This window comes from Odocoileus virginianus, chromosome 2, assembly GCF_023699985.2.
Source record: "Odocoileus virginianus isolate 20LAN1187 ecotype Illinois chromosome 2, Ovbor_1.2, whole genome shotgun sequence".
NCBI lineage: Eukaryota > Metazoa > Chordata > Mammalia > Artiodactyla > Cervidae > Odocoileus > Odocoileus virginianus.
Genome location: NC_069675.1, coordinates 36,178,274 through 36,192,548, shown reverse-complemented (window position 1 = coordinate 36,192,548; position 14,275 = coordinate 36,178,274). Strand labels below are relative to the sequence as shown.

General features: G+C 35.9%; 1 protein-coding gene and 1 long non-coding RNA gene across 5 annotated transcripts in view; one reads left to right on the top strand and one right to left on the bottom strand.

Annotated features, from left to right (window-relative positions):
* Positions 1-14,275, top strand: part of CCDC88A (coiled-coil domain containing 88A) — a 112,326-nt gene that overhangs the window by 81,939 nt on the left and 16,112 nt on the right. For all 4 annotated transcript variants that reach the window (XM_070478450.1, XM_070478449.1, XM_070478446.1 and 1 more), the window contains exons 19-23: positions 4,384-4,545; positions 5,656-5,933; positions 6,171-6,314; positions 8,959-9,145; positions 13,815-13,960. In XM_070478450.1, the coding sequence (XP_070334551.1) occupies positions 4,384-4,545; positions 5,656-5,933; positions 6,171-6,314; positions 8,959-9,145; positions 13,815-13,960 (917 nt within the window). The remainder of the gene's footprint in view (positions 1-4,383; positions 4,546-5,655; positions 5,934-6,170; positions 6,315-8,958; positions 9,146-13,814; positions 13,961-14,275) is intronic.
* On the bottom strand, positions 10,725-13,819 carry LOC139038978 (uncharacterized). The gene is made up of 2 exons (XR_011492075.1): positions 11,311-13,819; positions 10,725-11,180 (listed from the first exon to the last, which is right to left on the bottom strand). It is a non-coding gene; the product is annotated as an uncharacterized lncRNA (long non-coding RNA).

Genomic DNA, 14,275 nt, shown 5'->3' with positions numbered 1-14,275 from the left:
GTAAAGAATCGGCCTGCAGTACAGGAGACGTGGGTTCAATCCCTGGGTTGGGAAGATCCCCTGGGGAAGGGAAATGACTACCAACTTCATGGACAGAGGAGCCTGGCAGGCTCCATACAATCCATGGGATCTCGAAGTTGGACACAAATGAACTAACACTTACTCTTTCACTTCCATACTTTTTACTATATCCATAAGATCCTATTTGACATTGCCCTGCCTGTATCTCTGGCCTTATGCCATATTAGTCTTCTACCTACTTTATTTATTAATCTGAGGATAATATTAGTATCTGTTAATATGTGGAAAACAGAACAGTGACTGGCACTTAATAAGCAAATTAATTCTAGTCATATTGGCGTTTTCTGTTTATTCCTCTTTCAGGGCCTGTTTGCTTGCCCTAGCTGGAACACGTGACAGGCTTCTGTCACCATTCAGGTCTCACATCACATGTCATCTATAGGGGGTTTTTCCTAACCCCTTCTCCACTGAAGCAGTTGTTCCCAGCCTAAAACCATTTACTTTCACACCACTGCCTTGCTTAGTTTCTTCATGGAACTTTTTACCAATTAATTTTTTTTATTCATTGATTTACTATTTGACTACTATAAAAAAGCTCCCTGAAAGCAGGTAACTTGTCTTTCTTTTACATCACTGTGCCTTCTCTGTTTAAAACAATGCTTGGTAGATAGCAGATTCTTAGTAAATATGCACTGAGTGAGTTTATTAAATATTTACTGTAGAAAATAATTCAGCAGGCATTTATTTTTCAAAGATGAATGAGCCTAAAGAACTTAACATGCTAACAAGTAAAAGAGTTGTGGTTCAGTTCAGTTCAGTCACTCAGTTGTGTCCGACTCTTCACCGCATGGCCCACAGCACGCCAGGCCTCCCTGTCCATCACCAACTCCTGGAGTTTACTCAAACCCATGTCCATGGAGTCGGTGATGCCATCCAACCATCTCAACCTCTGTCGTCCCCTTCTCCTCCTGCCTTCAATCTGTCCCAGCATCAGGGTCTTTTCCAATGAGTCAGCTCTTCGCATCAGGTGGCCAAAGTATTGGAGTTTCAGCTTCAACATCAGTCCTTCTGATGAACACTCAGGACTGATCTCCTTTAGGATGGACTGATTGGATCTCCTTGCAGTCCAGGGGACTCTCAAGAGTCTTCTCCAACACCACAGTTCAAAAGCTTCAATTCTTCTGCACTCAGCTTTCTTTATAGTCCAACTCTCACATCCATACATAACTACTGGAAAAACCATAGCCTTGAGTAGCTGGACTTTGTTGACAGAGTAATGTCTCTGCTTTTTAATATGCTGTCTAGGTTGGTCATAACTTTCCTTCCAAGGAGTAAGCGTCTTTTAATTTCATGGCTGCAGTCACCATCTGCAGTGATTTTGGAGAAAAAAAGTCTTCCACTGTTTCCCCGTCTATTTGCCATGAAGTGATGGGACCAGATGCCATGATTTTAGTTTTCTGAATGTTGAGCTTTAAGCCAACTTTGGTTTTATTGTTTTCTAATTTGTTTGTTGAAAACTAAGCCATGAAGACAGAAGTTAATCTCTTACACTACTGATTTCTACTTTTTCATCCAAAAATAGTCACTGAAAACTGTTTTATATTTCCAGAAAAATGTTTGTGAGGTATCTGTTTATAGTTTTATTTCTTTTACATATTTACATTTTTGAGACCTTATTTCCATTTTGGAATTATTTTAGCTTAGATCTATTTTAGCACATACGGAGCTATATCATTTTATTTAATGACCACATACTATTCCATTGTGTATATATTACCATAATTTATTTAAATAAGTTCCACATCAGTGGATATTTAAGTTATTTTTCAGATTTTGGTGCTGTGAAAATCCATGTTATAACATGTTTCTGCATCCTGATTTTCTTCTATTGTGTCCAACTCTTTGCAACCCTATGGACCGTATCCTGCCGAATACTGGAGTGGGTTGTCATTTCCTCCTTCAGGGGAGTCCCTTGCTGATCCAGGGATTGAATCCGCATCTCTTAAGTCTCCTACATTGGCAGGCGGTTTCTTTACCACTGGCTCCACCTGGAAAGCCCTAATGTGTTATGCATGCTAAGTTGCTTCAGCTGAGTCTGACTTTGCGACCCTATGGACTACAGCCCTCCAGGCTCCTCTGTCTGTTGGATTCACCAGGCAAGAATACTGGAGGGGGTTGCCATTCCCTCCTTCAGAGGATCTTCCGGACCAAGGGATCAAACCCGAGTCTCTTAATATATCTCTTGCATTGGCAGGCGGGTTCTTTACCACTGCCACCACCTTGGAAACCCTAACTTTTTTGGACCCACAGCATGTAAGGTCTTAGTTCCCCAACCAGGGATCGAACATGCACCCCCCTACATTGGGCTGGCAGAGTCTTAACCACTGGACCACCAGGGAAGTTCCTAGGGTAGTAAATTACTGACAGTAGAACTGATAGGCCAAAGAGCATATATATAGAGATATTTCTGTATGTGTATTTAACTTTAATTGATACTGTTGTAAAAGCTTTTCAAAAAAGTGAATTTTCAGTTCCACTAATAGAATATCTGTTATTCCAGATTGACATTGGATATTAGCAACCTTGTAATTTCTATTTAAGTGATAGGAGAAAATATTTTAATTTGTGTGTTTTAAATTATTAGTGAACTCTTTTATATTTTTTAATGTATTTTTCAGCTACATATGAAAATTCATGTTTCATTATTTAGTCATATATAATTATATATCAATCACCTGAATTAAAAATTACATTTCAGAAAACTTGGTGTGTTATATTCTATAAGATGAATCTCTTTTCCCACTTATTTCATCTATAAATTTCCATTGGGGAGGAATTGGTTGACATATTTCACTCATTTAGATGAGGGTTTATAAAGATGGCTACCCTATATTAGACTGGTAATTTTTGCTGATTTGCTAGTACATATGTTTGTTAACTTCATCCTTTTCCATTGTAAACCTTTTCTTGTTCTGATATACCTTGTCTACTCTCAGTTATCTCTTCTATTCATTATAGACTGTAGGAGTTTTTCTTATTAAGGATACCCAGACTCGTTAGAGCTTTACATTTTGGTTTCTGAAGAGCTGAACTGTAACAGTATAAGTGAATAAACGTATATATCTCACATATATAAGTGGAAAATGGTGCACCTTTTTGTTATATCAGGATCGTATATAAAGATATTAGTATTCCATATTATTTTTCTAGTGTAAATTTTTTTTACCCTTTGTGATCAGATGAACAAAAGAAAAGTACAATGTCAACATTCATTTTAAAGCATTTTTCTTTCTCACCTTTGGTTTTATAGTATAATATCAGTTAAATCATGATTTAACTTTTATACTGTGACATGTAGTATATATAGCTTGAAAGCCTATAAAGTGAATGTTGGCATTGTCCACTAATATAAAATAATGATAAAGATGATCTGTTGTGATTCAGTTGTAACCTTTTTTTGCATGTTGCAATTATATATAAATTTTGGCCTTGTATATTAAAGTTTTATTTTGATTTTCTAGAGGATTCTTTATACTTTTTTTTTTCCTTTGTACTTTTGGATGCTCATTTTTAAATGAGTTTTTACTTAGAAATAATCCTGAAAATATAATATTTATAACAAACATCACATTTTAAATATAATGATTTGCATGGTAATTCAACCATTTAATTATAAAATTGAAATATGATCCTATATATTAGAAAGATTGAAAGTAGTATGTTTTATTTGGATTCATTCCAGAAGTCATATAGCTAAAATAGTTGTAGTAAAATGTGTTATACCATGAAAAAAAAACACTGGAGAAAAATATGTAACATCTGTTAGGTCTATTATGTACTAAACTTTTTTTAAACAGATGGTTAAGATTGTTCCTGCTTCTCTTCTAAATAAATAAAATACTTAATTTTGCTGCTACCCCAGGGACCACTACATATATCTATATGTGTATATGGGTATTTGCCTCTGCGGAATTAGAAAAAGGTACATTGTCTCTTGGCTAGACACAGCCCTATGTGCTCTGGGCCCTTTTGAATAGCATAAAAATCACAGAACTGACAATTTCATTCTAGTTTGTTATGTTAATAAATTTATAATGGAATATGTTGTTCTTTGGACATTTATAAAACAGGCAGAACACAGACACAATAGTATTAAGGTTTTAGTATTGCTTTCTTTCCTAGATTAAGTATCTTTTTTACAGTTTGGGTTACAGGGGAAATGTTTTGTCTTTTTCTCTTTTAAGGTTGTTGAGATTTTTTGGATTATCATGGTAATGAACTCTTGTATAACATTCTAGTATCTGTTAAACAGAAATATGTTTGATGCTGCTTTTATTTTTAATATGTATTTTCTTTATTCAGAATGCTACACTGCAAGCAGAGAAGCAAGCATTGAAAACTCAACTGAAGCAACTTGAAACACAGAACAATAATTTGCAGGCTCAGATTCTTGCACTTCAGAGGCAGACAGTATCATTACAGGAGCAGAATACCACTCTTCAAACACAGAATGCCAAGCTTCAGGTTGTAATGTAATATTGTGGGGATATGCAACAAAACTCTTGAATTATGCTTTAAAATAAGGATGAATAGACATAAATAACATTGTTTCTTAGTGAGTGAATTTAACAATTAGTTGAAGATAAAGTATTTTTATATAGTACTATGCCAAATTATATCAGCATTTTTAAAATGTCAGAGTGTGTAAACTAATTCTATTTACATTGACTTTATGGCCTTTCACTCATTTCAACTAGTTAATTATAATTAATCAGGTAGAAACCCTTGTTTTAAAGTATTATTGCAACATATCAGTTAGGTTATTGGAAAATAACAACATGAGAATTTTGTCTTTAGACTTACCCTTAATTCAGAGGATCCATCTTGCAATTAATACTACCAATGTCTTTTCAAATAGAGCAGTCAGGTGGGGGAAAGTACAACTTTCTGAAACCTCTTAAAAAGTGGAGTTGTCCCCCTCTGAATCCAAAAGTTCTTTCTATAACTTTTCCAAATGAAAAAGAAAATACTGGTTTGATTTAGTTTTTCAGTTGCTAAGTCGTGTGTGACTCTTTGTGACCCCCACGGACTGTAGCCTACCAGGCGCCTCTGTCCATGGGCAAGAATGCTGCGGTGGGTTGCCATTTCCTTTTCCAAGGGATCTACTGAACACAGGGAGTGAACCCATGTCTCCTGCATCTCTTACGTTGGCAGGTGGATACTTTACCACTGAGCCACCTGGAAAGCCCCGGTTTAATTTAGACTTGAGAAAATTACCAGTTGAGTTTCACAAGTAGTTTTTCAGCTCTATCAACTGTCAACTTCTAGAAAATGATAAACTGGCATTTTAATTTTTTTACTTTTATGGAATTGTTGCTAATCACCTTCATTTAAAATAATTCAACTCAAAAAATATGTGTGATACATACCTCATAATATGTAACACCTACCAAAAATAAAAATTAAATGGTAGCTACTTTTTGGGCTCTAAAATCCAAATTTTCTTGGTATAATATGAATATATCTGTTGTGATTTATTTAGTGCTTCCTAAAGTTAACATTCTTTTATTTTAAAAGAATTATAAATAAAATAAACTATTTTTCTGATGTCTGATACAGTATACATTCTTGTAGGTTGAAAATTCCACCCTTAATTCCCAAAGTACCTCACTTATGAACCAGAATGCACAACTCCTAATCCAGCAGTCTTCTTTAGAAAATGAAAATGAATCTGTAATCAAAGAGCGAGAAGATCTGAAATCTCTCTATGATTCTCTGGTCAAAGATCATGAAAAGCTGGAACTTCTACATGAACGGCAGGCTTCAGAGTATGAGACTCTCATTGCTAAACATGGAACTCTAAAGTCTGCCCACAAAAATCTTGAGGTGGAACATAAAGACCTTGAAGATCGGTAATTTATAATCTTTTCTTGTGTTGTTACCTTAAAACCAATTTAAGAAAACAATTTGAATGGAATAATGTAATAAATTTTACATGTTAAACAGATCTGAGATAATTTATATAGGAAGTGTTTATAAACTTACATGCTTTATGTGATATTTATTAAATTAACTCATTTCCATTATTTCTAAATCATTTTTTCCTGAGGAAATATTATAAACCAAATGCATAACATTTTTTTTTCCAGTTACAATCAGTTACTAAAGCAGAAAGGACAGTTGGAAGATTTGGAAAAAACATTGAAAGTAGAACAAGAAAAAATGCTGCTTAAAAACAAAAACCATGAGACTGTAGCTGCAGAATTCAAGAAGCTTTGTGGTGAAAATGATAGGTAATAAATATGTATATATATATAATTATGTATTTATTCATTATATCCAACGGGTATGTTACCCCTTTACAGTACTACCTATAATTTAGAATTTTTAAAAAAGACCCCAGGGTAATACGTAAATTACCCAACAGCATCATTTAGCTAGTTATACGAGTGATTCAGACAAGAACGTGGGTCTTGAACTTTCTATGATTGTTTCTCTTGATTTATTCAACTACTTAAGTTTTTAAGCCACAACATATAACAAAATTTCTGTATGTTGATTGCATTTGCATACTTGATTGAGACAGAATGTAGCAAAACCTGATTCTTTATATCTTTCTTTCTACTAGTCTGGTATCACAATTCTTGTCTTTCAGAGTTGCTACAAGTGAGTGGCCTTGTCATTTTCTGGCTAACTGGTTTTGTAGTCTTATTTTTGACTGTCTTACATATTAATGGGCTCATATTACCATGGGGCAATTTTTTAATTTGAAGCCTTGGCAAAATCAAAACTTGTCAACTGGTAATCAGCCTACTTCATAAGGGTACATTTTCAAAAAATTTTTAGAAGCCTTTGAAAAATTTAAACTATCTGAACATTTGTTTATTGTATTTACATTACCCTAGTGAAAGTGCTAAAAGCACACATAATTCAAATGGGGATCATTCAGTATTTATCCTATTATGAATTTAATGCAGTTGATTTTTAAAATTAAACATCTGTTTCGTTTCTTTTATTAAAAAAAAATCCCTAAGCTTCTGGAGCCATTTTCATACTCAGTAGTTTTTAATTTAGTTGTTAACAAAGAGAAATTCTGTACTGATGGATTTTAACTTTAATAATCTTAACACCAAGCTAGAATCAAGGAGCATGTATTTGTACAGTATAAACAGTGGAAGACCAAATTGTGACAAGTTATAGGACACAAGGACACAGTTGTTGTTATTACATGTAGAACACTGGGGAATGCATTTACTGTGGAAATCCCATCTTGAACCTAACCTTTTTACTTGTTGGAATTCAAACCAAACTGGGGCAGTTTGTGAACTTGAGTAGACCTTCCAGAATCTAATCATATACATAAATGATGAGTCTCCAGAGAAAGAAATCAACCTAACTGATAAGAAGAAATTGAGCTTGATGAACTTGATTGCAGTTCACCCAGTATGCAGTCTTGGAGGGGAAGAGTGGGCCTGAGTAGAGTATTTTCTGTCTCTCAGTACTTTGGTTTCTTACCCAGCTTTTGTGCACTCATGCCTGTGTTCTCAGGAAAGAAAATGCTTTAAGTAAAACCTGGAAGAATTCTTTCACAAATAAAAGATATTTGTGGAGACTTAATCTAAAGAACAATAGTTTATTCATTTCTCTAAATCACCTAAGTTTTAATCTTAGATAATGCTAAGACAAGAAAGCTGCTTACACATACTAGGTTATCTTGGCGTCTTTGGAATTATGTTCTCTGAATTGCATTTCAGTGTTAATGTTCTCAGCTTTGAGAGACAGTGTAAAAAAAACTCTCTTCAAGAGCTGATTTTAGTATCTGCCTTTGGGATGATATTCAGGACACTGTATATTGTCTTTATATCTCTGCCTCCTTAAAGCATTAAGTAGTCATCTGTATGCCTCTGTGAGGTTTACACAGCTGTTACACACATGGTATGCATTCATACATGGATTCAGCCTGCTGATGGAGTGTTTATTGGATGTTTCTGGTGTTGCCATTTTACTTTTTTACCAAGTTTTTTTTTTATGTATTATTTTGTTATTTGTAATTATTATAAATGGACTCAAATCCTTTAGGAAATGAGTTGAAATAAATTATTAGATGGTTGTGAGCAAATATCTTGGTGAGCAAAAGTTTGTTTTGTTTGGCTTTCTCTACCTTGTATGAGTTCCAGATCTTAATGCCATAAGATCAAGGTTGGTAAACTACAGCTAACTTAGCAGGCCATATCTAGCTTGCAGCCTGCTTTGTACAGCTCCCAAACAAAGAACACTCTTTAACACCTTAAAATGTGATGGGGAACAAAAAAGAAGAGCATGCTATAGATAGCATGCAACCCATAAAGCCTAAGGTATTTATTACTCTGTGGTCCTTTACAGAAAGAATTTGCTGATCTCTCTTTTAGAGGTCAGTGGACCTTGTTCTAAAGGTGTAATAGTAGAAAGGACAGATAAGGCTATAGTTTGATTTTTTTAAAAAATCCCAAATTTGTCATTAGTAATTGAGGACTGCATAATTATGAATAATTTGCAGAAATAATAACTAGAATTTTGATTTTAGTATGTATATCTTAGTAATCTGGCAATAGATTGATAGGTTACCATGTCTCGTACTGGATTGATTATTCGTTTGATCTGATTTTTCTTTATTTTTCATATTGAATTATAAAATCTTTTAATTCTCTAGGTTAATTAATACTGGATTGGTTATTTTCTCCTTTGTCCTTTAAGTGAAATATTTTCTGATTAATGATTAAAAATTTTTTAATTTAGTTTTTACAGACTTGGAACTGATTCTAGATGAGTTTAGTCACTGGCAAGAGAATCTTTTCTGTTCTTTAAAGTATGTCTAAATGCGATTTATAGCAGTTTCACATTGTGTAAATTATAATGAAAGCTATGGAGAGAATCTGTTTCTATCATTTCCAATTATAGGTTGAATCATACATATAATCAGCTTTTAAAAGAGACTGAAGTTTTGCAAACTGACCATAAAAACTTGAAAAGTCTTTTAAATAATTCGAAACTGGAACAAACAAGATTAGAAGCGGAATTTTCAAAGTTAAAAGAACAATACCAACAATTGGACATCACATCCACCAAGCTAAATAACCAGTGTGAGGTGAGTTTAACAAATTTAATTGCTGTTTCCTTTCTTTAGGCATTAAGACTTGCCTAAAAAGGTAAACCATCATAATGACAATAGCAGTATGTTTAATGTTTCATGAGGTATTTCTAAAAAATTTGGTCAGGGATTACTTAAATTCACAAATAATTCAGAAAAACCTCCTTCTTCTTTAATTTCAACAATTTTTACATCTTAGTTTAAACTTAGATGTTCAGATACTTTGAGAAATTAAACCCTTGTTTAATGAAAAAATGTTTACTGACCACTTGGCATGTATTAGTAACCCAAAAAGGGAAAAATCTCTTCCTTTGTGGAATTTATATTCTGGTGGAAGGAAGTAGACAATAAATATAATACACAGTGAAAATATATAGTGTTTCAGTGTTTTGTTACATATGGCTATATAACAATTTACTCGAAAATACAGTAGTGTAAAACAGTCATTTATTATCTCTCATAGCCTGTGGGTCAGCATTTGGACAGGGACAATGGGGCCAGTTTGTCTCCTCCACTTACATGTGGGCCCTCAGCTGAAAGATTTGAAAGGCTAATTGCATGTTTGGTGGTTGATGCTGGCCATCAGCTGAAAGTGTCAGTCTCCTCCTCTTGTGATCTCTCCCCATGGACTGGTTTGGGCTTTCCCACACTGTGGTGAGAACCAGACCGAAGGCATCTGTGTATTAATGATCGGGCCCCAGAAGACGTGCAGCATCATTTCCCCTGCATTCTAGTCACTGAGGCAGAGTCCCACCCAGGTTCAAGGGAAAGAGAGACTCAGCCTCTTGATGGTGAATGGCAAGATTCTGGAAGAGCACCTGGACTGGAAATACTGCTGTAACCATTCTGAAAATTAATCTGCAACACATATAGTATGTTACAAGATAAAAGTTATGTACAAGTAAAAATGGAGAGAGGTAACCGGGGATAAGGACTGCCAGAGTAGATGAGGAATACAAATTGAAACTTGAGATTAGTGTGTTGTTATGTGGATATTGAGGAAGGAACCTTCCAGGCAGTCAGCCCACACAGTTAATCTAGGCCAGAAGAATCCTGGTATGTTTGAGGAACACTCAAAAGAAGCTAGTGTGGCTGGAGCGGAATGAGCAAATGAGAAGAGTGGTAGGAGATGAGCTCGGAGATTGCCTGGGCCAGATACGTTGCCTTATGTGTGTGGTGCTCTCAGTTTTGTCCAACTCTTTGCAACCCCTTGGACTGTAGCCCACCAGTCTCCTTTACCTGTGAAATTTTCCATGCAAGAATACTGGGGTGGGTTGCCATCTCCTACTCCAAGGGATATTCCTGACCCAGGGATCATACCTGCATCTCTTGCATCCCCTACATAGGCAGGCAGATTCTTTACCACCACTGCACCACAGGGGAAGCCCATGTTGCCTTGTAGGCCATTGTAAAATACTTTTCTGAATAAAACAGGGGAGCTATTGGGAAGTTTAGAACAGAAGTGACATCTGCCTTATGTATACAGTTGTGCTTTTAACATGATTCTCTGCTTCTTCCCATGATGAGTTGATAATGTGATAGAAGTTTTGAAATAGAAAAAAGAATGCTGAAAGCCTTAAATATTACAATTCTTATATTTTGTGATTGGTCTTTAAATCGTTAAAAGTTGAGTATAGCTTACCATCTGAATTTCTTGAAACTTAGAAAATCAGCACTTAAGCAAAACCCTTAAATGAAATTAGGAATCAGTTCAGTTCAGTCGCTCAGTCATGTCCAACTCTTTGCGACCCCATGAATCGCAGCACGCCAGGCCTCCCTGTCCATCACCAACTCCTGGAGTTTACTCAAACTCATGCCCATCGAGTCGGTGATGCCATCCAGCCATCTCATCCTCTGTCATCCCCTTCTCCTTCTGCCCTCAATGCCTGCCAGCATCAGGGTCTTTTCCAATGAGTCAACTCTTCACATGAGGTGGCCAAAGTGTTGGAGTTTCAGCTTCAGCATCAGTCGTAAAAAGGGAGAGACTGTAGCAGAAGGTAATACTTAAAAGCTTTTTGTCTGAAATCACAAACTAATGGAAGGAAAAATTAGTTTGATATCATATATATTTAATTATGCAACAAAGTTCAGAAATTATGGAACCTTCATTCTGCTTGTCATTTATAAATCTAAATAAAATATAATAGAGGTAATAGACTTACAGAAAGTGAAATGAAGTCACTCAGTCGTATCCAACTCTTTGCGGCCCCATGGACTGTATCTTACCAGGCTCCTCCGTCCATGGGATTTTTCCAGGCAGAGCACTGGAGTGGGTTGCCTTTTCCTTCTTCAGGGGATCTTCCCAACCCAGAATCAAACCCGGGTCTCCCACATTGTAGGCAGATGCTTTACCATCTGAGCCACCAGGGAAGTCCAGACTTACAGAAGAACATGACAAATGAGGACTGAGATCCTGCATGCTGCACAACATGGCCAGAAAGAAAAAAGGAACATGACAAGTCAACTTTCCTGGAAACAACAGAATTGGAAAAAAATATAAAACAACCACTTTTAGGACTCTGAGACATACAACAAATTGAGAAGAATTAAAGAAAAACTTCTCAGCTTTTGGTAGGAATTACAGTTTATTATGTGACTTCTCCCATTCTGAGTCTCCTCCTCCCCTTTCTCCATAACTGGGAGTTCAGTCAAGAGGCATGCCGTGAAACCAGCAGCTTTGCTACTGGAGGGTTGTCAAAGGTAGCCTGAAACACTGGACAGGGCAAATCACAGAAGAACAAACTACTCAGAAATTTAACATGGGAGATCCAGAGAATGAGACAGCTAGCCATAATTGGTCTTGGTAAGATCCTGCATCTCACTGGTGGTCTCAAAGACTGCTCAAGAAAAATCAGAAAAGGGCCCTGACTACCTTAATGATTGTCCCAACAATCAGCCCGCCCTTGGCTAGGGATTAAGTCATATAATAACGTGTTTGAAGGGAATGGAAAAATGAATCCATAGTGTTGGAGACTTCTCTGTGGGAAGTGTGCTAATTGGAAGAGCACTCAACAGATGTTTCTGGAATACAGTTGATGTGCTGTTTCTTGATCTGAGTACTGGTTCGCTCATGAGTTCACTTTATGACCATTCACTGAGTTGTATGTACACTTAAAAATTTGTTCTTTTTTCTGTATATGTTTTATGAGTTGTCTGCTAATGCAGTAATGCTGTGTAAGAAACACAGAACCTCAGTGGTAAGGGACTGTAAACATTTACTTTTGCCCTTGAGTGTGTGGATCAGCTGAGCAGATGTGCTGATCTGCACTGATGTGTGGACCAAGATGAGTAGACCTTAGTAGGACTTGCTCGGGCATCTGCAGTTAGCCAGCATGCACCCTGCGAGCTGGCTGGTCTAAGGTGGCCCCAGCTGGTGTAGCTTTTCTGTGCCGTGTGGACTCTTATCCTTCAAGGGGATTCCAGGAACCTGAGTGGAAACACATAAGCCTCTTGAGGCCTGGGCTTGGAACTCTCACACCATCGCTTCTGCCTCCTTCCCTTAGCCAAAGGGATTCCCAGGTCAAGAAGAGAGGAAGTAGTAATAGATTCCGCTTCTTGATAGGAAAAGTGAGAAGTCACAGCACAAGAGGGCACAGGGATGAAAACTGCATTCAGTTTTGCAGTGAATCTCTCACATGTGTTACGTTTCAGTTTAACAGCATATAAATAAATAAAACATACAGCACAGTATTGACAGTTGTTACATCTAGATGGCTAGTTATGCATATTCATAGTACTATACTATTTGCTTTTTTACCTTCTGAGCAAGTTTTTGTCTTTTTTTTTTTTGAGAAGGGGTTGTTGTTGGCTTAAAAAAAAAAAAGTACAGAACTCTAAAAAAAAAATCCAAACTTGCTGAATTCTAATGCTGGAACCCAGAAATCTTTATTTTAAAAATGTATTCTACAAGTGATATTAAATTTTGACAGTCAGTGCTTTGGGCTTTCTGACTTCTGCTGGAACCTCTGGCCTAACTGAAGCATATTTCTAGTTTCTGCTAACAACAGAGAAGCAGCTGAAATCATGCTGGCAGCCTAACTGCCAGTAATAATCAGTAATATGACCACCAATTTACAGTATTACCTGATTCCCTTGGTTCAAGCCAAAAAATTATACACAAACTTTTGAGGTTTCTTGACAACAATGGTTAGAGGAAGAATGAGGTATATAAAGTACCTACTGTGTGCCATAGGCATGACACCAGCTACTTTACATATATTATTTAATCCTTGCAACAGTCTTGGGGGATGAGAGTTGTGATCTTCAGTTTATAGATGGGTGGAGTCGTTAAGATTTAGAGAATTACTAATTTGTTTAGCATTTTATAGCTATTTAAACAGAAGGCCAGAGATATATATCTAGCTTTGAACTCTAAGTCAAAACGGTTGAAAGACAGCAGTGGTTTTGGAAGTAGATAGCTTAGTATATGTTAAACCCAGTGTTTCTGAGAATTAAGAAAACATAAATGTCTTGCACATAACCCAGTAGTTTAGATGTCATTATTACTAAAATAATCACTAATTCTAATCAAAGGACAACCATCTGATTGTTTACTGGCAGAAGATAGAAACTTTGTGAAATACTTTATATTTTTCATATGCTTTAGGGGATTTGTGTCAAATGTAAATGTTGATATTTTAAAAATAAATGTTTGTGTTTAAAACAGTTACTGAGCCAACTGAAAGGAAATTTAGAAGAAGAAAATCGACATCTACTAGATCAAATTCAGACATTAATGCTACAGAACAGAACACTATTGGAGCAGAATATGGAAAGCAAGGATCTTTTCCATGTTGAACAAAGACAGTACATGTAGGTACCAAAAAACTTTTCACTCTGAAATATTACTCTGGTGGCAGAGAAAATGCAATGCTAATTTTTCCTAATTTTCAATGTTATTTCAGTATTTTTTTTAATGGTTATGTTCTGGGCAGTATGCTAATAACTAGAAATACTAAAATGAAAACATATAGATCCAGCTCTTAATGATCTATTAATATAAAACAAGAAGTAAAAATAATTTCTATAATGAAGGTATGTTATAGGAAGTCATAGAAATACAGCAAATAGAGGGGCAGAAGTACCTTAGCTTACAAGAGAAGCTGGACTTTAAAGATGATTGAGCTG